This window comes from Solanum tuberosum, unplaced genomic scaffold (genome assembly GCF_000226075.1).
Source record: "Solanum tuberosum cultivar DM 1-3 516 R44 unplaced genomic scaffold, SolTub_3.0 scf00135, whole genome shotgun sequence".
Classification (NCBI taxonomy): Eukaryota; Viridiplantae; Streptophyta; class Magnoliopsida; order Solanales; family Solanaceae; genus Solanum; species Solanum tuberosum.
Genome location: NW_006239059.1, coordinates 244926 through 271317, shown reverse-complemented (window position 1 = coordinate 271317; position 26392 = coordinate 244926). Strand labels below are relative to the sequence as shown.

The 26392-nt window shown below is 32.8% G+C and overlaps 1 protein-coding gene across 1 annotated transcript; it reads left to right on the top strand.

Moving 5' to 3' along the window:
* Positions 1 to 855: 855 nt before the first annotated feature.
* Positions 856 to 7290, top strand: LOC102596907 (mitochondrial substrate carrier family protein P). The gene is made up of 7 exons (XM_015310542.1): positions 856 to 1932; positions 2517 to 2602; positions 2680 to 2887; positions 3656 to 3779; positions 4874 to 5058; positions 5691 to 5819; positions 6821 to 7290. Exons 1-7 carry the CDS (start codon positions 1735 to 1737, stop codon positions 6899 to 6901), a joined length of 1011 nt encoding a protein of 336 aa, XP_015166028.1. The 5' UTR covers positions 856 to 1734; the 3' UTR covers positions 6902 to 7290.
* Positions 7291 to 26392: the final 19102 nt, after the last annotated feature.

Here is a 26392-nt window from a genome sequence, read left to right as displayed (position 1 = left end):
AATCAATATCAACATTCGGAAAGCTAAGTATATTATTGGGAGATATCCTTTACAAGAATTAAATGATATTTTTAATCAAGGGGAGTAAATACGCGCTGCACTCTTTTTTCCTTAACTAAGGTTTTGTCCCAATGGGTTTTCCTGGTAAGGTTTTTAATGAGCCAGCTCTCAATGCGTATTACTAGATATGTGTACTCTTTTTCCTTCACTAGGACTTTTTCCCACTGGGTTTTTTTCTAGTAAGGTTTTAACGAGGCACATTATCTGTTGATAAACTCCAATGAGTAGGAAATACATCATATTATACATGTCCATTACACACTTTTCTTGATTTCATCTCATCGCTGGCGTGTGGAAGACTAGTGCATCCAAGCACAGCGCAGCCAAGAGGGTCCAAGAAATACATCATATTATACATGTCCATTACACACTTTTCTGGATAAGCTTGAAATCAAGAAGGCAACTTACAAGCAGACACCTATAAGCAACTCTACAAGCAGGTTCCTATAAGCAACTTACAAGCAGCTCCGCAAAAAAGGTTTCTATAAACAACTTACACAAGCAGGTTCTAATAAGCAGCTTACAAGTAGGTTCCTACAATCGGCTTACAAGTAGCTTCTTTCCAACACTTTGCAATGAGGCAACAAACAATGCGTATTATAAATAACTATGTATAAAAAAAATTTAATTTTGTACTTTTCTTTATATATGGACATTCAAGGGAGAGTGTTGTAAATAATAATTAATGCCAAATGGATGCCCATGTGGGGCCACTCCACTATAGCAATATAACCTCTCCAAGTAACACTTGCCTATAAATGAGACATTACATACAATAACGAGATATACCAATAATTATAAAAATACTACTACTTCTCCCTTTCTTTGTTCTTATTACCTTTTGTTTTCCTCTTCTTATTCTTCCTATATGTTTTTCTATTTGATTTTAGTATTCTATCATTATTTTATAACATAATGTACGTTTATTTTTGAAAAGGAATAATTGTACGAGTATACCGCCACCTCTTGTTTAGAAGAAGTCATAGGAATCGTGGACCCAACTCAGGCATTTTTTTTTATATATAAATAGATTTGAATGAGCTGAGAGATACCGAATTTGACCAGTCCCCATATTCCTAATTCATCTGCCTTCCTGGAACCAGGGAGGAAACGAATCTGGGGACGAATCAATTGAAAACGTTACCTTCAAGAATCTGAAAAAATAAGAGATTCTGGCGAAACCCAATTTGTTTTCTTGTACTATCCATACATTTATTTGTTTTTCTTGTGGATTATCTGGTAATAGATCCATTTTTGCATTGCTTATATAAAAAAGAATATTGATTTTATCGATTACCCTTTAGATTTTTTAGATTTATTGTTTCTGGGTATTCTTTGGATTGCGGAGATTTGGCTATATGGGCAAGATTCAACTTTGATATTGAAAGAAGTAGTATTTCAGTTTGGATCTTGAAAGAAGTAGTGTTTGTTCAACTTTATTTGCATCTGTTTGATGATAATTGTAATAATTGGTGAAAAACAAGGTAGGCTTGTGAACATACGGTGTTCAATTCCGGTTGTTCTCAGGCCATTGGTTTACCTGTTTGAGCAAAAAGTTTTACCCTTTTGTATCCCAAGAGATAGGTGGGACAAGGAGTTTTATAATTTACAAGGTGGATAGCAAGTTGTTCGATTTGAATTGTATTTTGGTGATTGGCAGTAGTAAGTTTGAAGATGAGTTCTTCTACACAAGGGGCTACTTTGTCCACAAATGTGGTAGGGTTAGTTGATGGGTCTTCTGCCTCTCATAGAGAGGTTTCAGTTTTTGATGGTTTGCCAATATATGTGAAGGAGCTGATTGCTGGAGGAGCTGCTGGTGCATTTGCCAAAACTGTAGTTGCCCCATTAGAGCGTGTCAAAATACTTTTGCAGGTGAAAAAGGAAAAGAGATACTGTTTTTAACTAGCTTCCCGTGTTTTAAAGTGATCACTTGTTTATGCCAATTTGTACTGGTCTAGACAAACTGAATGGGTTTTTTAGATGTATACTCATTTTGTCCCAATTTATATGACTCACTTTCTGTTTTTGTCGGTCCCAAAAAGAATGATGTATTTCTATATTTAGTATTATGCATAAAGCGTTTTCTTTTGATTCTCTCTAAGCTGAGATAAATTAGTCTGGTTGGAGTATTTTATATGACTGGATGAATGAAAAGCAGTTGCACCATTCTAGTTACACGACTCTGAGGAAAATTTTTGTTTTCAGTGTCTCTAAGTCATTAGTTTTGTTTGTTTCTGAAATTGATTGAAATCTATTTATCATCCATCACCTTATCCGGTTGTTCTCTATCCTCAGTTGGCACTTGAATGCATCTGCCGGATGCTCATTGTATATTTTTTTCTTTTACATTCTTCACATGGCTACTTAATCCTGTAATTTGATGCCTTTGATTCAATTTAAGCTCATTATGACATTCCTAACTTCCTCCTGCTTGCTCTTCTCCTTAATTCTTGTAGACAAGAACTGAAGGATATCATTCCCTTGGAGTTCATCAATCTCTAAAGAAGCTTCTGAAGAATGAAGGCGTTATTGGATTTTACAAGTAAGTTTGGATTTTACTTTTTAAAAGCTTGAGTTTGTTGTGGAAGTATTGGTTATTCATGACACGACGTATTGCAGAGGAAATGGAGCAAGTGTTCTCAGAATTGTCCCATATGCTGCACTTCATTACATGACCTATGAGCGGTATCGAGGATGGATATTAGAAAATTACTCTGCATTAGGAACAGGACCTGTTGTAGATCTTTTGGCTGGCTCAGCGTCCGGAGGAACTGCAGTTTTATGTACATATCCCCTTGATTTGGCTCGGACCAAACTGGCTTATCAGGTGCTTAATTTGTTAAAATACATTTAGTTTTCTTTCTTTGCTCTTTACATGTCTGATTGCATTTGGCAGTTTTACTATTTTGCAATAACTATTGAATTTTTCCATTAACACGCCCTGGCAAAGTTGGAAATAATCTGATTAGCAGCACTCACCAATTGCCTTGCTTTAGTAGGATGGATAGTTGTATCTGATCTTTGACTAATCTAAACGGAAATATACCTTATTATTTCATTATGATGTGTAAACTATCATAGGTAAGCTGCCCTACTTTGTTAAACACTCATGTAAACTCATTTATGATGGAGGAATGATCTGTCCCTTCTCATTCTCCGTCTCTCAAACTAGATCCGTTGTGGAACTCCATCCTGCTGCATCAAGCCACCAACTAATAAAAGTTGCATCCTGGTATCAGTTTTATCTTGAGCTTGTCTTTTAGATAAAGCTTATTGAGAAATTATCATTTTGACTGATTCAAGACTTAGATTAAAAGAATCAACACTGCTTGTGTGCTCCAGCTTGGCCATTCTGTTTGTATTTTGATTCTTGTGTATGCCAGAGTTCCTCCAAATATATTACTTTGCTTTATCGATCCTTGCAAATGGTTCTATATTCTCTCACTTACTCTCAGTCTCATGTAGGTTCACTAGATCAAACAAATATAAATTTTTCCCTTTGAGAGTTGGCATACTCTATCTATTTTCACGACATTAAACTGTTTGAATGTCTATCATTCATTCATATTTTTTTTCTCCCCTCATCTTTCTTTAGGTCAAGGAGACAAGAGGAAATGACAGTAGACCAACTCATATTCGTCCTCAATATAGTGGCACTAAAAATGTCCTAGAGGCTGTCTACAAGGAAGGAGGACTCCGTGCACTTTATCGAGGTGTAGGTAAGTATTTATTGGTTCATATTGAATGATGAACTTTTACCGCCTAATTGACTCATCTGCAACTAATTGGGTCATAAATCCTTAAAAACACGAAGGACCTAACTTTATGAAGCATGTTGTGATATGTTGTAGATGTATTAAAAGTAAATATCATGGCAGATTTTGGATTGCATATTCAAGTTGAACTTGAGTTCGATACCAGCACTGGTCATTTTTCTGTTCTTTGATATTTTATTTTCAGCAATTTATCATACCTTTTTTCTTTTTTTATGAAGTAAGTTGTTGCATTGATGGTATCAACTCATGAAACCATATTTGATTCTTCTGTAGTTCTAGAAAAGACCAACCAGACTCTACCTCCTAGTTTCTTTTCTTCCGGAATGCAAAAATTAACAAAATGTTTGAATCGTTTTGCTATAAATGAAAATTTTGAAATATCATAATGTCGAAATCCCTAAAATTACATCCTCAATCAAAAAGGATGAGGAGACTTTTATACTAAATTTAGACAACTAATTTTGGGTTTTATGTTGTTTCAGTGTTTCAAGTACTTTGTATTTTTATCTTTACTGCAACGTTGGAAAATCGCTAAGCTGATGAATCGTGTTTTTCATGTTACTAGTTCAATACTCCTATGCCATATTTTTGTTTGATTGGGTATAAGCTGAATTTTTTTTTAAGCTCGAAACAGGTGGACTCAAAAGCAGAAAATATTATATTTTGATAAATTTGGGTTTTTTATAACAATAAAAGAAAGTTCTAGGTACCTTAAAATTACTATGAAATTCAAAAAAGAAAATAATAAATGAGGAAAAAAAATTTAAGTCAGTAAAATGGACAGAATCTGAGAACACTCCAAAATTAAAAAGACAACCTTAATAAAAGTGAAAGTTTAATTGTTCTTTTTGTGAATGTTTGGATTAATGTCTCTCATTTCTAAAATCTGCCGCACATCCCGAACTTTTACAATTTGTGTGTCTTGATGTGTCCATGGTTGTACATGCATTACCCAGGTCTTTGCATAAATGGTTTATGGTTTTAATTCTTTATGAATATTGATGATTCACAAATGACTCAATTTATATTCGGAGCAGGGCCCACCCTTATTGGTATTCTTCCTTATGCTGGATTGAAGTTTTATGTTTATGAGGAGTTAAAGAGGCATGTTCCTGAAGAGCACCAATCCTCCATTATGATGCGTCTCTCGTGTGGAGCTATAGCTGGTTTATTGGGTCAGACATTTACATACCCATTGGACGTGGTTAGGAGGCAGATGCAGGTATCACCCTCAGACATAGCATAACTCAACATAACTCCTATACACTTTGTGTTGACTGAATGAGTGCCTGTATTAGACTAGTGTTGGTGCAGATTAGTTCTGGTCTGTCAGACCACTCTGTGCCCTAAAAAATTTCCTGTATGTTGAGTTCATGTCCATAATCCATTCTATATCCTGAATGGAGTGATTAGTATTTCTGTGCATCATAAGTGCTTGTGGAACTCCATCAGTATCTGAGTGACTAATTTGTATTCATACTAATCCCTCTGTGGAAGCCTTACTAAAATTTACTCCCTTCATTTCATTTGAACCTGTTTGATTAGAAACAGAGTTAAAGAAAGAAAAACTTTTGGAACTTGTGGTCTTATTTGTGTCATGACTCATGACATTTGTGTGGCTATATTATCATCTCATTAATGGTAAAATTGGGAAGTTTAAAGTGAAATTGTTTCCGAATATACAAAGGTGTCACTCTTTTTGGAACATACTACAAAGGAAATGTCACATAAATTGAAACAGAGGAAGTAAATATTGTGCACTAGCACTGCCACAGATAAATGTAGTTAAGTTTTTCACACGTTTTGAACATGTCACTTGTTCATGACTTAACTATGAAAATATCTTTTATTCAGGTAGAGCATCTGCAACCTTCATTGCAAGACAGAGCCAGATATAGGAGCACATTTGATGGACTTTCTTCAATTGTTCGTAATCAAGGTTGGAGACAATTGTTTGCAGGGCTTAGTGTTAATTATATGAAGGTAAAATATCCGGTTTAATAGTAGCTTCTTCACTACAACTTCATTTTATAACTTGTTCTTTAAAGAATTTCTAGTTGACCCAATTTTGAATGCTACATATCTTGCCCATAATACACATTTTGGCACACTTCATTTGGGAGTTGGGTTAAACTTAAGTGGAAATATATTTTGGGAACTTGAATGTTGATTGAAGAAACGGCAAAAAGAAAAAAATGAATGACTAGCAAAGCAAAAGCAATAATCCTGTGGTTAAAATGGCAAAGTTTGTCCAACTGTAGTGTTGTGTACTTATTGCAAGTTCGTTGAAAGGATCATAACGTTAAGGGATAAGGCACAAGTACCCCCTAGACTATGACCGAAATCCCAAAGACACACCTAAACTTAACTAGGGTACTATTACCTCTCCGAACTCGTTTTTTTCATCATTTTTGCACCTTTTGTGCTGACGTGGCACCATCAACTCTGCATGACCTGTAGTTTAATCAACTATCCTTGTCAGTTCGCCACTCTTCAAAAGATAAAGACTATCTTGGTCCCTCCCCATTTTCTTGAATAACCAGTTATCATCACCTTCCCTTTCCCAATCTCGTGTTATGATTTATTTCCTTAACCTGCTGAGTGGAAACACTGAGCTGAAATGGGGTGAAAGAGAGAAGGATATTTTCATGACCACTGAATTATTGAACGTCAATCTCCTTTTGCACCACAAGAAGTATGTTCAGCAGTGACTTTTTTCTGCCTCAAGTATGTTTCCGGAGAGAACTCACACTTTTGCACTTCCTAACAAGGAGCCAAATTCCTTCATGTTTAAATTTGGATTTGTTCTTGTCACGTCTATAGGTAGCAAAACAGACATCATATCTTAGCATTTGAGAAAGAACATGGTGCAAATCATCATTCCAAGATGGATGAGATATCTACTGTCTAGTATTATGTACCATATTTCATGTTGCTAGATTTCTTGAGTAACTCACCAGAACTGCTTTCGGTTTTGTTGGCAGATCGTCCCCTCAGTAGCAATTGGTTTCACAGCATATGACACAATGAAGGCGTACCTTAATGTTCCTCCCCGGCAGAAATGAAAATCTGTATCAGCTGCATAAATACACCCTCAAATGGTGACATCAACTCACATAATTCTGTATAAAAGCTTTGATGATCTTTGATTACCAAGGGGGAAGAATACGTATTCAAGGCGTGCACAAAGTTCTCGCCATGTGTGAGGTGAGGTCTGGAGAGGGGTCGGACCACATTGGGTATATTCTACACACCCCTACCTACATAGAATTTACTACACATCGCTTTCCTAGTTGTCTCTCTTCCTTCTAACTAGTTCAATGTAGTTCCTGATGTAAAAGCATTACAGTATGTTCGTATAATACATAGTGTGCTTCTTACCTAAGTTAGATGTTCTTACTTTTTGAAGATAAAGGGTTCAAAAAAGGGTGTGCAAGTGTGAAAGAAAATGTTTTCTTGAAAATAAGTGACTTTTTGCTTCTATTTCTTTTCTTATTTTTTTGTATTTGGTAAGACAAAATATTGTTAATTTGCTCTAGTCTTTTACTCAGTCCAGACTCTCGACGCTCTTTGGTCATTTGACTAGTTTTAAAGTGATACTTGACCTTGATTATCTCTTTAAAGTAGAGAATATTATAATATGCAAAAAATATTATGAAATTATTTTTTAAATAAAATTAAGTATCAAAAGGCTAGTTATATCAAGAGTAAGTCAACAGTTAAATCTTGTGATTTGAACCTTACCATTAGAAGGACAAACTTAATGATTTGACTTCCTAATTCAATTTAGGGTAGTCAAATGAGAGGGAGGGGGTAGCATTTGCAGATTTAATTGTTTGACTGCCAAATTCAACCAAGGTTAGTCAACTGAAGGTGGGTAGCATTTATTGATTTAGACCTCGTTTGGATTGACTTAAAAAAAGTAGTTTCCAAGTCAAAAAAGTAAAAAATCAAATTTAAATGACTTAAAGTCTAAAAATAAAAAACAGAGAGATTCCTACTTTTGATTTTTAAGTTATTTTTAACTTTGCCAAACACTCCCAAAAGCTAAAAATCACTTGAAAGTACGATTGACCAACTTTTAAGTCAATCCAAACAGGTTCTTCATGATTTGACTATCAAAATTCAATTTAGAATAGTCAACTAAGGGGGAGGGGATAGCGTAGCATTTACAGAAGACATAATAATAAACGTGCTTAGTTGATATTTATGTCCTCTAACTTTGGGGGTGCACAAGTAGGTACTAGAACTTGTGGAAAGTTGAACAAGTGTTACACATATTCTACGTGACAATTTGCATGAGATATACGTGAACTGATTTATATATGCCACTTAAGACGCATATGTCTATATGTTTAACTTTATACAAGTTTAAATGTCTACATGTGCACAGCCAAAAGCTTGACGTAATGACTTAGCGAACAACACATGCCCTTGATGGTGAGCATATGCATTGCTTCTTGCCTGATCCAACTTAAAACTGTCAAGCGGCTCGAACAAGGGAATTGAGGAACCTATGATAAAGTTTTGGAAAAATTACTTAAATACATAACACTTCTTTACCTATTCTCAATATTTCCCTACTCTTTTACTAAAATACAAAAATCCCTTATTTTCCCCCAACAACTTAACCGGATACTTTATTAGTTTAAGTATCCGCCCGTTATTAATTAAAGTATCCGCGCTGCTATATTATGCATCCGCCCGTTAATTAAGTATCCGTGCTGCTAACAACTTAATAATTTAAGTATCCGCCCGTTATTAATTAAAGTATCCGCGCTGCTATATTATGCATCCGCCCGTTAATTAAGTATCCGTGCTGCTAACAACTTAATAATTTAAGTATCCGCCCGTTATTAATTAAAGTATCCGCGCTGCTATATTATGCATCCGCCCGTTAATTAAGTATCCGTGCTGCTAACAACTTAATAATTTAAGTATCCGCCCGTTATTAATTAAAGTATCCGCGCTGCTATATTATGCATCCGCCCGTTAATTAAGTATCCGTGCTGCTAACAACTTAATAATTTAAGTATCCGCCCGTTATTAATTAAAGTATCCGCGCTGCTATATTATGCATCCGCCCGTTAATTAAGTATCCGTGCTGCTAACAACTTAATAATTTAAGTATCCGCCCGTTATTAATTAAAGTATCTGCGCTGCTATATTAAGTATCCACACTGCTATATTATGTATCCGAAAAACACTAAAAAAGGGATTTTTGGTAATTAATGAAAGAGTAGGGAAAGGAAGTAATTTCTTTCTTATACTATGTCATTTGCCTAATTTTTACTAAAGTTTTCCCTTTCTTTGAATTAACCAATTAGTCTCAGAAACGTTGATTTGTAGTTGGTTATACTGGTCTCAAATCCTAATTAAGATAATGCAATAATGAACATTTCTCACTGAAGTTTTGCCCAGTAGCCACTTTTGTATACATGTTCTAAAACTCATTACTTAGCCATTTGATTAAAAATTATTCCTCTAATTGATTTAAGCCCCTTTGCTCTTAAGCTATCACATTTCAAGAAATCTCATCTTGGTTTTAGTTTGTTTTTTTTTTTTTTGACAAAATAAAAAAGAACAATATCATGTTTTATTAAAGAATGTCTCTAGCTAGATAAATGCCAAAGACTAGACTATGATTGAATAATTTGCATTTAGTAACAATGATAAGTTTTTAATTAAATGGGAGCTCTTTTATATTATAAGAGTGGTATACGCCTCAACTCAACTGTTTATATTTTCTAGCAATACAGATACCAGGTAACTCTGCCTATCAAAACTTAACATAGATTGTTTTCATCTTGATTGAACAACTCAGGCTCAAGTTTGTGCCTACAAACAGGACAAAATGGCTGTTTGGACAACCAAAGATCGACACATTCTAGGTGGAATCCATGTTTGCAACCAGGAACTAACCTTGCAAATTGCACAATCATTAATGTCCAAACTCAAATCCTTTCCAACGATTTTAGGGAGTTTCTTGAGCTGAACGTCAGAAAGTCCTTGCTTTCGAGCAGTTTTGATCACCACTCGAGAATGGTAATCATCCCTACCTCGTGAAAAAACAACGTAGAGGTAGAAGAAGAAGAGCAAAGCCATGACGACGAAAGGTAAACAAAGTAGTAGATACAGAGAGATTGGCATTTTTCTCTTTTCCTTTTTTTGATGAAACTTAAATTTTGGTTGTTGATGGTGTGGCCTAGATATGTCTTTTCTTGCATACATTGGGAAATAGAAAAAAAGGACAAAAGTTGTTGTTATTATTATTTTTGCAAAAGAATAAGAGTTTGAAACATTTTGTTCTTTACGAGGTGACGACATTTTACAAAAGAAAAGATTAATTAATTATAAAAACCAAATTTAAAATAGCAGTACTAATATTTTTGAGACACTTGCTCCTTTCACCAAGGAAATATTCAAGTATCTGAGGTTGTGTATGGATATGATGAAATGGAATCAATTGCACCAATAAGGAATAAGTACCAAATGTGAATGGGTTGGTTCGGATTTTTTCAAATATCAAATTAAATTATTTGTGTCAAATTTTTAAATCTATAAATCAAATCAAATTAATACAAATATATAATTAATTTATGCTTTAAATATTTCTTTAGTCCTACAAAAATATAACTATCTAAGGAGTTTCATTAGAAAATAACACATGATATGAGTGATAATACTAACATATTCAACAAAATAAATATTGCAAATAATTAAGTCATAATGAAAATGATGATAATTTAATGTACTAAATCATGTTAAAATAAGTCTAATAAGTATTAATTACAAGACTAAACATTAAAGAAAAATAAAATTAAATGATGCATTTTATATAATTTTCTAAACCAATGTAAAACTAATGAATAAATCTTCAACATTATTATCTTTTTTAGTGTTGAATTGATTTTTTTGTTAGCATTAGTATCAATTTGATTTTGATTTGAGTTTTATTATATTTAGTAATATCTATGAACAATAACATTTATTGGATCATTCAAAACTCAAAGTCAAACTTGAAATAATATGGTAAAAGATAACTACTATTAAAAAGTATAAAAAAAATTAAAAATTATATCAAAGTAAATAGATTTATGTATAAAATAAATTTAAAAATTATATATATAATGTACAGTTGTATTTTTCTTTTCAATACCAAACTAAGAGCATGTTTGGCATTGCTACTAACAACTGTTTACTTCTAGAAACACTTTTATAAAATAGTTTCTTAGAAAAGTACTTTTGAAAAAAATAATTGTGTCTAACAAATTCATTTGAAAAGTGTTTTTGATAAGCAAATTGTGTTTGACTATTTTTATAAGAAAAAATATGCTTCTGAGAGTCAAATTACAAAAAAGGACAAGTATCAATGTGCTTTTAATATTAAAATCATTTTATCGAGAGGAACTATTTTTTTTAAGAAAAAAATTGAATAAGAAGAAAATAATATGTAAACTACTAAAATAAATTTTTTTTCAATTATTTGTTCCCATTCCAGGGAGCTGAAATCTTTAAATGTTATTTTTAAAATTTTGCAAAAGTATTGTTGAAGAATATTGAAAAGAAGAATCTTTTTATTATTTGTTACCTATTTTTATTTTTATTTTGGATTCAATCTTTAGTTATTACTATTTTTTTGTCATAATCCTCTAAAGTAAAAAAAAAAATCAAATTAAAATAAAATAATATACAAATTATGAAAAGAAAATTTTGTTATTTGTTACTTTTTTTGGAAGGGCTAAAATGTTTAATTGTTACTTTTTCTCGTTTTTTAATCTTGCAAAAATATTGTTATTACCTTTATTTCTAATTCTGTAAAATAATACAACATAAAATAAAATTAAACTTTTATTATATAAAAAATAAAAAAATAAAATTCTTGAATGAAATTTAATCAAACTTATTAGATATGTTAATTAATTAATAAGGGACATGTTGATAAATATGTATATAAAGAAGGGATATTTTAGTCTTCAAAAATAATAATTCTACTTTTGTTTCTACTTTTTTTATGAACCAGAAATTTTTAGTTTCTTCCCAACAATAAAAAACTAGTTCTGCTTCCATTTAAAATCAGTTTTAAGAAATTGGCAAACACTAATTATTACTCCCTCCGTTTCACAAAGAATGACATCCTTTCCTTTTTAGTCAGTTTTCAAAAAGAATGACCTCTTTTCTTTTTTGGTAACATTTTAACTTTTTGTTTTCCACGTGGCATGTTTAAGACCACAAGATTTAAGGGCAATTTTGTACATTTGACATAACTTTAATTTAGGACCACAAGATTCAAAAGTCTTCTTTATTTACTTAAACTCCGTGCCAAGTCAAACCAGGTCATTCTTTGTGAAACGGAGGGAGTATTTTTTTTTAAAGTGATTTTTTCTATAATTAAAAAAATCACTTTTGGCCTCCCAAAAGCAATGTCAAACAAACTCTAAGTTGTATCAAATCATTAGTCTATTTTTTTTCTTGGTTTGACTCGATTTGTGATTTGGTGAGATTTTAATTCATTTTTCTTCACCCCTAAGGGGAACGATTTCTCGTGCACCCAATCTATAATTCATTTGAAGTTGAAATGTTATTTGGCACATATAATTTAGATTTTTTAAGATATTTTTTCATAAACATGAAAATTCACCAATCAAAATTTATATATTTTTTACTAAACGAGCAATTTATAGTTCACAAACAAGATTCGAAATATTCTTAAGCATCAAATCAATCAATTAATCATATTTCTCCAGGTTATTTACAAAAAAAATATGTTTGTAATTACATGTACATAATTTTATAAAGATTCATTAGTCTAGTAAATCATGTTTATTTGAAGTTGAAATTTTTTTGAACATATATTTTAATATTTTTTTAGGTTGAATTTTTCCTCATATATATGAAAACCTCTCAATTTATGAAAACTAGCAAAACTTATATACGGTGTCAACAAGGTATTCATTAATAAAATAAATGTCATAAACTAATTAATATGAAGCCAAGATATAACAAGATTAATTGTCTAAATAGAATTACTAAAAAAGAGTATTTGTGAATGAATTGTGGAAAGATGTACTTCTTAGACATGAATCTATTTAATTCCAACTATTTAATTGGGGGTCGTTTGATAGTTGATGGAGTTATACACGTATTAGTTATATATGTATTAGTTATGTATGTATTAGTTATATAGGGTTTAGTTATGTCTAGATTACAATATATTAGTGAGCGAAGATTTACTATAACCATTAAAATAACAAATTATATAAATAAGACATTAAAAGTAAATAAATACCAATAGCTAAAAACAATAAAGTAAATAAAAATTAACTAAAAGTAATTAAACAATAGGTAATTTGTATTCAATATGATTAAGCAATTAAGCAATAAGTAATTTAAATAAAATAACTAACAAATAACTAAAAAAAAAAAAAAATTGTATTGACAGTGCGTTGTAGAGAAACTAAGCGAATATATCTATTACAATTAATAGCCATCGTCATACCGCCAAAGAAAATAATTAACAAGAATGTCAGCAAAGATATTAAAAGTAATTAAGCAATTAACAAGACAAAAAACTCAAAAAGATAATTGGTATGATTGATTTAACATGTATTAATTATTTGATTTGGTGTAAATTAATATACATTTAAAAGTAAATTAATAAGAGTGAATGTAATGTGTAATGACAATATTAATACATGTACAACTTATACCCAAACTTATTTCACCTTCTATCCGGCATAAATTATACATAGATTGCCTCATAAGTTATGTAACTATTAATTATGTAGGATTACAAAAAACGCAACCAAACACCGTACAAAAATAATATATGAATAACTTTTATCTAACATTTGAAAACCTACCAATCAAACACCGTATAAAATTAATACATAAATAGCTTTTATCCTATTTGCAAACCACCACATGGTATAAAATTAATACATGAATAACCAAGTTATTCACATATTAGTTTTGGGTTTATCCAGCTACCAAACGACGACCCCTTAGTGTTCAGGGTTTCAAGTCAATTATATTATAATTTTCAAGGAATAAACATATACAAGCTTTTTGCTGAAGTTTTTGGGGTCGGGTGACCCCTCAACAGGGGAGGCTCAACATAATTCGAGGCCTAAAGCGAAATTTTAATTAGAGGCCTAAAATTTTTAAAAATAAATCTGTATTTATTTATTTTAATTATTATTTTTAAGCAAGATTTTATCAATTCAACATTAAAACATCATTATAGAGACAATTATTACATGAATCGATAATATAGTTCTATAAGTAATAAGTTGATAAATTTAAATAAAGATAAGAGTTAGAATCATAGAATCTGATTCAAAAAGTTGATAACTTGGTATACCCTACTTTAATATGAAAAGTTACGAAGAAATAAAAGAATATTTGTAATTTACTTTGTTCAACACTTTTACGGTCTATTGATTCATATTTTTGTACAGAATATTACTCTAACTATCAAAGATTTAAAGAAATAAAGTGCAGAAGGAGTTAAAAAGGATAAATAATGTGAGTGTTAGCGAAGAAAATATTATATATATATATATATATATATATAAATGTACTTTTTATTATAAATAATTAAATGTTTTCATGAAAAATTAAACATGATCCCCAATTTGCATTGGCCTAAAAATTTGTAGGCAAGAGCTGGCACTGCCCCTCAATGTATCCCGCTATATGGATAGTAATTCATGCCGTCAAGCCTCACTTTCAACGTCTGCCTCGTTATACCTCAATAATGTATCAATTGTACAAAATTGCTTCACAATAGCCTCCACGTTCCTTTGCTTATATTGGAATATTAAGGCATTCCTTTCTTGCCACAACTGATTATAGTGACGGAGCCAAAAAAATTTGTTAAGGGGTGCCTAATTATAAAGGGTAAAATCTGAAAAAAGCAACAAAATAAACCTTACTAATAAAAACAAAAAAGTATTTACATTATAACTCGACAAGATGTGTAATTAAAAGTAAAGTGTGTCATTTAAAAATGAAAAAAAAATGGTTGTTGTCAAAATATATTGTTATGTTGCTAGTCGAGGTAGAACACAACCTCAACAAAAAAATTGCACCACCTTAGCCAATACACCAAACCTTCAGCTTGTTTCAAATGGTGTCAACACATGTATATTTTATAAAATTAAAATTTGACCTAAATATATGGTGTAGTTTTTTGTTAAAGGGGGTGTCTCTTGACAAAACCTGAAGCACGGGTAGCTCCGACCCTTCCTGATAAATAATGTTGGTTGAACTCATTATATATATTTCTTTAGATGCGTTATTACCTTTATAGTATGATATGACTGACAACTTAATAACTAAGATTTTGAACCTACGAATACTTCGCACTTAGCATAAAAACCAGCCTAAAATTTCAGTACCAGATCATGATCGGCATCTACGAGCCATAAAAGCATCCACAAGTCGTGTAGTATGCTTGTGGAACTGGATCAGAGGAGATTGCGTTGCATCTAGGTTCTGCAGAGTGATTCTACGAGCCGTGGGTCATCCCACGAGTCATGGAATGACCTCGTAGGCTTGAACATGGAAATTGTCAAAAATCATGAGTTCCACAAAGAAACTCCACGTTTCGTGGATCATTCTACGATTCATGGATTGGACTCGTGATGAGAACTTGAAAGATGGCAACACGTCTATGTTCCACAGAGAAATCCCAAGAGCCAAGAGTTTTTCTGAGGATATTTATGTCTTTGTTTTTTAATAAGATCAAATGGCGATGTTATAACATCTATTAGGGGAGGATATTACGGTAGTTTTTTCAGTTTCTCTCTTATTCTACTCCCCAAACTTAGAGCAAACCTCAGGTAGAGCAAAAACCAGCAGGGTTTCAAGCCCTCTCCAGAAATTCTTGTTCTTCCAGGTATCTAAGGTTCTCATAGTGAGGAACTCAGTTCGTCCTCATGCCATATATCTACAATTTCAGTTAGTAAGATCAAAACTAAGGTTTTCCTTCTATGCCTACTATTTTGTTTTTCTCTAATTTGCATTTTTCATTATTGATTCTACTATTGAAATCATAGTAATTTCAAGTGTGTCGCTGAAATTTCAGGTATAGTTCAAGGGGTACTTGTATTTTATCTCTGAAATATACTAAAAAAACTCTATGAAGCTTAAACTCTTCAATTTTGAATTTATGAATAAGACAAGGTCAATGTAAAATCTATTAGATTTTAAATTTTAATCACATATTCAATTGCGTGACTAAAGTGTCATTAATGTCACATGACGTATGTTATGACATGATAATAGATGGTTAGTATTATTTAGAAGTGTACTAAAATGAAAAAATATATATAATAAAACGTCAAGTGAAGGTTGAAAATTAAAAAAAGTTTATTGGGATTGCTCATGATAGTCCCGTGTCTTCATCGTGAGAAGGTATTAAAAGGCCTAGAAAAATTATAATATGCCTAAAAAATCGTGAGAGAATCACATAAAATCTAACATTACCAATCCAAAAGGGCTCATAATTTGAGCCTATTGTGAAAAGACAAAAGTCTAGGCATGAGAGAAGGACAGAAGCAATGTAAAACCCATTAGATTTTGAATTTTAATTACATGTCCAATGGCGTGACTAAATTGCCATCAATGAGGAATTAATGTCACATGATGTATGTTAAGACATGATAATAGACTGTCAGTATTATTAGATATGTACTAAAATGACAAAATAGGAATGAAGCATCACGTGAAGATTGAAAATTAAAAAGAATCTATCGAGCTTGCTCATGATGGTCATGTATCTTCATCATGTGAAGGTATTAAAAGTCCTAAGAAAATTATAATACACCTACAAAAATCGTACAGGAATCACATATAATCCAAAATAATAGCATAAAATATTTTGAAGAATCGCCATCACTCTTGGATGCTGACGGCTTTAGAGTTTCTGATTCTATAGCAGCGTAAGATTCTCCTATTTATGGAGAAGGAACTAGGTGGGATTTAGTTCCCCAAAGTGCCAAAGCGACAATGTATCCTCATCGACGTGGAGGATTTAAGTTTATGTGGAACAACATAGCTGAAGATATAAATCTCGAGAGGCTGAGAGAGCCCCTACCTAAGAGTAAGGGAGGATGCATCATCTCACCCCCACCTGGCACCAAAAAAACCCGACTCAACATAGTGTTTCTTCAGTCAATTCTGAAGAGGTTCCCACAATGTCGGCCTGTAATCATAGCTCCAACAAATTTGCTTCTTAACTAGGACGCCGAGTTCCAGAAATGGGCGGTGGACATTCCCTTCCACAACTTGAACAACAAAGACTTCTCATTAAAGAAAGATGAAGGTATTGTTGGTGTCTTCCACCATTTATTTGATTCTGCAAAAAAGAATCCATACCTTATGCACATGGTGAAGATGAAATATTGGGCAAAAAGTAAGAGTGTTTTGGGAATCAGCTATGACTTGTTCAGGATTCTCACAGGAGAAGATGGAGAGGGTTATGCCAAAGAGATTAGAGAAATACTTCTAAAATTTCATGGTCTGTTGTTTCTTGAAGAGGGGCACACTGCTCGGAATGAGCACAACCTTGTGTGGAAAGCACTGAAAAAGGTCGAAACAGAGAAGCACATACTTCTATCCGTAACTCCATTCCAGAATAACATCAAAGAGATGTACAACATTCTTTGTGTAGTTAGTCCAAAGTTTGCTACAGATTTGGAGCAAAAATGGGCTTCTCTTAGCAGTTCCATTGATAAGAATGTCTGAACGTTGGAAGAGCTTAGGGATATTATTTCACCTCTTATCCATAAATGTAGCAAAAATGTAAAGAAGGTAAGCCTTCCAATGCTCGGAAAGCTAAACTTTACAAGTGTATCATTGTATTTTTTATACCCATAAGGCTAACCTTCTTTACATCTTTAATGCATGTATGGACAACTGGTGAAGTAATATCCCTAAGCTCTTCCAATGCTCGGGAATTCTTGTCAATGGAACTGCTAATAGAAACCCATTTCTGATCGGGATCTGCACCGAACTTTGGATAAACTATGCTTAGAGTGCTATAAAATTCTTTGATGTTAGTCTGAAACGGAGTTCCAGAAATGAGTATTCGTTTCTCTGTTTCAACCTTTCTCAGTGCTTGCCACAGAAGGCTTTGCTCATTTTGAGCAATATGTCCTTCTTAAAGGACCAGAAGACCAGGTAATTTTAGAAGGATTTCTCGTATCTCTTTGGCATTACCGTCTCCATCATCCCCTATGAGATCCATGAACAAGTCATAGTTGATTCCCAAAACACTTACTTTCATCCCAGGATTTCAGCTTCACTAAACTTATAAGGTGTGGATATTTTCTTCCTGCATGGGATAAACATCCGAAGACAAGAATAGTAGCTTCTTCTTCTTGGGAAGAGAAATCTTTGTTGTTCAAATTGTAGAAGGGAATGTCCACCTTCCATTTCTGGAACTCGGCTTCCCAGTTAAGAAGCAAACTGGATGGAGCTATGATAACAAGCTGACACTTTATACATCTTCAGAAATGACTGAAGAAACACAATGGTGTCGGTTTTTTCCGGTTCCAGGTGGGTGTGAGATAATGCATCCTCCCTTACTCCCAGATAGGGGCTCTCTCAGCCTCTCAAGATTTATATCTCCTGTTATGTTGTTCCACATGAACTCAAATCATCTATGTTGATGAGGATACATTGTCTTTGGAACTTTGGAGAACTAAATCCCACATAGTTCCTTCTCCATAAATAGGAGATTCCCGGGCAGCAGAAGAATCAGGAATTCTGAAGCCATCAACATCCAAGAGTGATGGCGATTCTCCAAAATATTTTCTTCCGTGCCTCCCTTGAGTTCTCTAAGCTTGCAGATGACATAAGTTCAAGAATTTAAGAGTGAACCATAAATAAATTAGAGCACAGAGTTTACAAAATATTTGAAAAGAAAAGTGTTTGATAGGACGAAACTAGTATACTTACACGATAAGGGAAGATGTACTTGCTCTCCAAATGGACATATGAACAAACTGAAAAGATGAGTCCAATTTGTTCATCTAGAACAAAAGTATGGTTCCCCATGTGACAATCACTTAGCTGTCCACTCTGCATTGGTGAAACTAATGGATTCATAAACCCAATATGTGATTCCAAGACACACATGTTCATTTCAGAGAAAAGAACTTTAATTTCCTTTTCTCATTCTTCTTTCTATGGGAGAAGAGTTTCCTCATCTTCAAATCGGAATACTAAAGGAAGTGTTTCTTTGACAAAACATGCTCCTTCTCTATCGAATCAACAATAAACTTTAGAAACTCAAACTTTTCAAGAATCTTCGTCCAATTCTTTCAAAGGGCATCAGTTGAAGATTCGAATTCTAACTTAGAATATGAGGTTGTATCAGTATACTCTTTGGACTTGTTCATTGTTCTACACATGCTTGAGTTAGAAGAAACAACCTCATCTGTTGCTTTCAACATAGGAGCCGCCTTCTCCTCAATGATAAAAACATCATATCATTCTCATTTTCTTCATCCTTCATAACAACATCGGGAACACTCTTTGAAACAGAGTCATCCCCCGAATCCATCTTCCGCACCTGAGTCAAAATATACAATTTTTGTTATCAATCAAAATTCACAAGAATATATGTATCTTAAAAGATGTTTTTCACAATAACAACACTAACCTCAATAAGAAAACTTTTTTCTATCAAAACATAAGGAATCAAAAACTTTGAATTCTAAAAACTGTAAAAATAGAGCAATAGGGACTGATGAGTTTGAATAAATTGAATGATTAGACACATTTATATATAGAATGAAATTGAATAACAACATAAAAGAAACATGACTTAGACACGCCTTTTATGCGTGAGAGAAAAACGAGAAAAAGAGATCGAGGAAAAACAAAAAAAGTATGTATACCGTGTTGTGACAGACTAGAATCTTCCGACAAATCAGGATGATGTAAAGTGTGAACTTTAACTCTTCCAACTGTGTCACATGAATTGTTAAAATTTGTGTCTTCTTCAACAAGGGTATTTTTGGAAAAAAATAAAAAAATTGTTTTTTTGTTCCAATTTAATTTAATTAGTGTACACATTTTTCAAAATTGTAGGATTCACTTTAGCTACGCCTCTTAGTTTTAATTCATATCCTTCAGTTATAGCTTTATTACTTTGAATGTCGTTATTATTTGTGTAAATTTTTAAATTACTTTGAGTAAAAAATTGACGGTCGATGAAGAAAAATACTTCAATTATGGACATCTCATGCGCCTTTCGCATTAGGTATTGGAAAAAAAATGAGATCGGTGATTATAGACCACTGATCTAAAATGTTTCGGGTTTATTTACAATCTAGAGAAAGTAAATTAAAAACAAAATTATTTTAAAAAAAAGAAATGCTCAGCTCAGCTTAGTGAGAAAGGGTGCTCAAATTTTCTTAGAACCGGTTACAAAGGTGACTGAGTTAATATAGCGGATGGTAGGCCATAGATCGATTTAACTTGCCACCGTCTTCTAAGTCAAGTTCTTCGCATCGAATTTGCCTACAACAATTTATATCTGAATAATAGGCGCATTTTCTAGTCCAAACAAGCCCCAAAGTAGGTAAAATTAGATTTTACCAATTTTCGTGTGCTATAGTTCGTGGATTTTTGGTGATTCGGGATTTCGGCTTGTTTTTGGCCGAAACTTTTCATTGACATCTGTTAAGACCTTAGTAATGGAGCCAGTTGTTTCTGAGGGGGAAACAGGCGCATTTTTAAGTACAAACGAGCCCCAAAGAAGGTAAAACCAAATTTTACCGATTTTCGTGTGCTATATAGTACATGAATTTTTTATGATTCGGGGTTCCGGCTTGTTTTTGGCCAAAAATTTTCATGGACGTCCGTTAAGACCTTAGTAATGGAGTCAGCTGGTCCCGACGGGTAAACTGACACATTTTAAAGTTCAAACCAAACCCAAAGTAGGTAAAACCAGATTTTACTGATTTTCATGTGCTATAGTCCATGGATTTTTAGTGATTCGGGATTCCAACTTGTTTTTGGCCGAAATTTTTCATGGACGTCCGTTAAGATCTTAATAATTGAGCCAATTGGTCCCGAGGGGCAAATGGGAGCATTTTGAAGTTCAAACGAGCCCCAAAGCAGGTAAAACGAGATTTTACCGATTTTTGTGTGTTATAATCCATGGATTTTTGGTGATTCGGGATTCCGGCTTGTTTTTGGTCAAAAATTTCATAGACGTCTGTTAAGACCTTAGTAATGGAGCCAATTGATCCCGAGGGGCAAATGGGACCATTTTAATTTCAGGTTAAAACGAGCCCCAAAGCAGGTAAAAACCAAATTTTACTGATTTTTATGTGCTATAGTCCATGAATTTTTGGTGATTCGCGATTTCTGCTTGTTTTTCGCTGAAATTTTTCAAGGACGTCCGTTAAAACCTTAGTAATTGAGCCAGTTGGTCACGAGGGGTAAATGGACGCATTTTCAAGTTCAAACGAACCCCAAAGAGGGTAAAACCAGATTTTACCGATATTCGTGTGCTATAGTCAATGGATTTTTGGTGATTCAGAATTCCGACTTGTTTTTGGCAGAATTTTTTTATGGACGTCCTTAAAGACCTTAATAATGGAGTAGTTGGTCCCGAGGGGAAAACAGATGCATTTTCAAGTTCAAACGAGCCCTAAGTAGCTAAAATAAAAAATTATTGATTTTTGTGTGCTATAGTCCATGAATTTTTGGTGATTCACGATTCCGGCTTGTTTTTGGACAAAAACTTTCATGGACGTCCGTTAAGACCTCAGTAATGGAGCTAGTTGGTCCCGAGCGGCAAACGAGCGCATTTTCAAGTTCAAACGAGCCACAAAGCAGGTAATACCATATTTTACCAAATTTTGTGTGCTATAGTCCACGAATTTTTGGTGATTCGGAATTCAGGCTTGTTTTTTACTGAAATTTTACATGAACGTTCGTTAAGACCTTAGTAATCGAGCTAGTTGGTCCCGAGCGGCAAACGAGCGCATTTTCAAGTTCAAACGAGCCACAAAGCAGGTAATACCATATTTTACCAAATTTTGTGTGCTATAGTCCACGAATTTTTGGTGATTCGGAATTCAGGCTTGTTTTTTACTGAAATTTTACATGAACGTTCGTTAAGACCTTAGTAATCGAGCTAGTTGGTCCCGAGGGGTAAACATGCTCATTTTCAGGTTCAAACGATCCCCAAAGCACATAAAACCAGATTTTACCAATTTTTGTGTGCTACAATCCATGAATTTTTTGGTGATTCAAGATTCTGGCTTGTGTTTGTCCGAATTTTTAATGTACATCTTTTAAGACCTTAGTAATGGATCCAGTTGGTCCCGTGGGGAAAACTGGCGCATTTTCAAGTTGAACGAGCCCAAATTAGGTCAAACTAAATTTTACAGATTTTTGTGTACTATAGTCCATGCATTTTTGGTAATTCGGCATTCCATCTTGTTTTTTGCCGAAATTTTTCATGGATGTCTGTTAAAACATTAGTAATTGAGCCAGGTTGTCTCGATGGGCATAGTAGCGCATTTTCAAGTTCAAACGAGCCCCAAAACAGATAAAACCAGGTTTTACCGATATTAGTGTGTTATAGTCCATGGATTTTTGGTGATTCGGGATTCCGGTTTGTAGTTGGCTGAAAGTTTTCATAGAGGTCTGTTAAGACCTTAGTAATGGAGTCATTTGATCCAGAGGGTCAAACAGGCGCATTTTCAAGTTCAAACGAGCCCCAAAGTAGGTAAAATCAGATTTTACTAATTTTTGTATGCTATAGTCCATGGATTTTTGGTTATTCGGGATTCCGGCTTGTTTTTGGCTGAAATTTTTCATGAACGTCCGTTAAGTCCTTAGTAGTGGACCAGATTGGTCCCGAGGGGCAAACGGGCGCATTTTCAAGTTCAAACGAGCCCGATGTCACACCCCTTTTTCGCACGGCATCAAGGATTTTTCCAATTTAAGTGACAGTATTGAATAGGGATTATTTTATTTTTTCTTCAGAGTCGCTACTTGGAATTGAGTTATGGTGTTCCAAGTCACCTTTTTGAATCCCTAATCAATAGAAAATGATTCTTTAGTTTTGGTCTGCGAACCAGAAATTCAGGTAAGCAATTTTATTAACCAAGGGGAAGGTATTAAGCATCCCTCGAGTCCCGTGGTTCTAGCATGGTCGCTTTTATTGACTCATACTTAATTTAAAATATTTTTGGATATATTATTTCAGGCCATGACTTGTTCGCATATTTATTGTTGAACTTTTATTTGGTTTCAACCTAGATGCATAACTGCATTCTTGGTTTCGATATTTAATAGCTTCAAAGCATAACAGTTTTATTCTCTCAAGTGCGTTACCTAATATTCTATATTTTACATCTTGATTTCAATTAAATAAAATATTTATTAGAATAATTTTACCAAGGTGTGTCACCACATCCTTGATTTTCTTTTAAGTGTTTCAAAAAAGATGTGTAACCACATTCTTAATTGAAACAAATATTTTTTTAACATGCCTAAAACCCATCTAATGTTATAAGAAAATATTAAATAAAATTAAATAAATCTAAACTCCTAGGATACAATATAAATTTTGGATTATCTTGTATTCTTTTAATTTTATTCACCCTTAAAGTTAATGTTAATGTTAAAATTAGGCCTGCACATATTATATTTTTATTTTTATCTTAAAGTTAATGGAAAAATTAGGCATAGGCATATTGTAATTTCTTATTAATCCAACAAAACAATGACGAATTGCTAAAATAAATCTCATTCTTTGTTTGATAAATAAAACAACAATAAAAAAAATTTAGCCCCATAATTCCTACTTTATTATTATTAGCATCAAAATCAAGAAAAGAACAACGTCATGACCATTCATTTTAAGAGATCACAACTAATGAATAAAAAAAAAATAACCACTAAATAAAGCTACTTTCATTCATTAAAGATATAACACTTACACATTTTTCATTTTAATCAAATTATGAATAAAACAAAAGTGTAAGAAAATATATCATGTAGTTACATCAGATTTCATGAATAAATTAAAGAAACAAGGTAAAGTTTAACCTTAAATAGAGAGAATAAGTACCGCAAGATTTGATCGAAGCTCGATTGAAACACCCACAAATCTTTTGTTGTTGTGCGTGGGTATTGGTAAGGGTCTTTCGTTTTGGTTTTCTATTTTTTTTCTTTTCCTCCGTGAGATTTTTTGGGTGAATGTATATGTTTTTGGTTTTGTGTCTTTGTGTGTTGCCGGTTATTTCTTCTCTTTTTTTTAATTTGGTTTGTGTGTCTTGTGTGTTGTTTTTGGAAGTGTAGGTAGGATATGTTGTGGGATGTATTTTCTTTTGTATAATTTTTAAGAATCACATAGTGTAAGAGTGAAATTACCTCATATCCCTACTCTTTTTCTAATTACATAAATCCCATGTTTTTAAGGCCATCCGGATACATAACTACTTGGGCGGATACATTATTGTTGATATATCAATTCCGGTCTGTTGCGCGTAATAAAAGGAAAATTTTGAAAATCAAATCAGATCTCGTTGGCATTTAAAAAGGGAAAGAAAACGTAAAAAATCTAATTACAATCCCATAATTTACTCTATTCAATTCCTCCCTTACTATCAATTACTGGAAAGTAGATCCTAACATAACAAACCAATTCAAAACATCAAATCTGCATATATGTCATCGTTCTCCCTGTTTCGTCGTTCTCTATGTTCCCTATTTCGTTGTTCATCGTTCTCCTTATTTCGTCAAAGAAACTTTCCAAAGCTTTCTCCTTGTTTCGCTGTTCATCGTTCTCACTATTTCGTCGAAGAAACTTTCCAAAGCTTTCTCCCTGTTTTGTTGTTCATCATTCTCCCTATTTCGCCGAAGAAACTTTTCAAAGCTTTCTCCCTGTTTCGATGTTCATCATTCTCCCTGTTTTGTCGAAGAAACTTTCCAAAGCTTAGATAAGAATGTTCTCCTTGTTCATCGTTCTCCATGTTTTTCATGTATCCCCTTTGTATTGATACAACATATAAGAATGTTGGCGAGATACAAAGTTTTTATGTATCAACTGGTGCGATTGTCTGGATTTGCCATGTATACCTTCTGTTTTTTATTTTTTTTATTTGTATATTGATATATAAGTCGTAATACATTGCTGATTACAAAATGATACATTACTAGTTTGACGTATCTGAAATGTGTTTTTAGATCTTTAATATGAGAGTACGGATGTATGTTGAGGTGAAGAAACGTGAGGTTGGATTTGCTATGTATCTCCTCTGATACAACAAATAAGAATGTTGGTGAGATACAAAGCTTTGATGTATCAACTGGTGTAATTGTCTGGATTTCCTATGTAACCTCTCTGTTTTTTTATTTTTGAATTTGTATATTGATATATAAGTCGTGATACATTATTGGTTACAAATTGATACATTACTAGTATGACGTATATGTATTGTTATTAGATCTTTGAGTTAGTGTGCTGATAATATAAAGTATCAGATACATGTGAATTTATTTTTTATTTTATATTTGTGCTTTAATAAGTATTTTTTATTTCTGAATTTTTATATGAATAGATAAATCATGATACATTATTGGTTACAATTTGATACAATACTAGTTTAACGTATATGCAATGAGTTTTTAGAGTTGTAAATTATGTTGTTGATATAAAGCATCATGATACATTACTATTTATGTATCTTATTATGTTTGCGAGATACTGTATTTTATAGATGATACATTATACAATTGTATCAATAACTTGATAAACAACCTTTTGAATAAACAAAATTGTGTGATACTTAAATTTATGAAGCTATTTTGTATCAAATAATTTTTAAAGTTGTCCTATTTTTGTATTGTGTACCATAAACACTATAATTACAACAAAAAATAAAGAAAAATATGCATACTAGGATTAAAAAAAACAAATATTTAGATTAAAAAACAAAATAGTAAAACGTTCAAATCGGTATGTCCACATATACATAATGACTATACTATATTGACCAAATCCTCTTGGTCGTGGTGTGAATTGGCCCCTGGACTTCAGTGTATCATCATTTTCACTAACATATACCTCAACATTTTTACTACCATATTTTCATAGAATTGCTTCATAACTTGAACGAAAATAATCGGATCTTAAACCATTAGATGAGATTGAAATTTTGTTGGTAAGAAATCCAGCAAAAGCAGCTACGAACAGTCTGCAGTCCCTTCAAAATGCAGAAGATACATTATAAAATTGTGTTGAACGTATAAATCAAAACAAAGTCATATAAAAACTTACAGGGTGTCGTTTCCTTGTTGCATAATATCTTGTACAAATTCATCATCAAGCGGGTGTTGTGATTCCAACAGACTTCCAATTTTCTTGTCCTTGTAAGCAACCAGTGATTACCAGTCAGTTTGCTTTGATACATAATATTAATATTTTGTATATGACACACTTCAACTTAATTCTGATACAAGAAGTACCAGTCTGTTGCGTTAAAACAAGAAATAAATCTGAAAATCTAATTAAA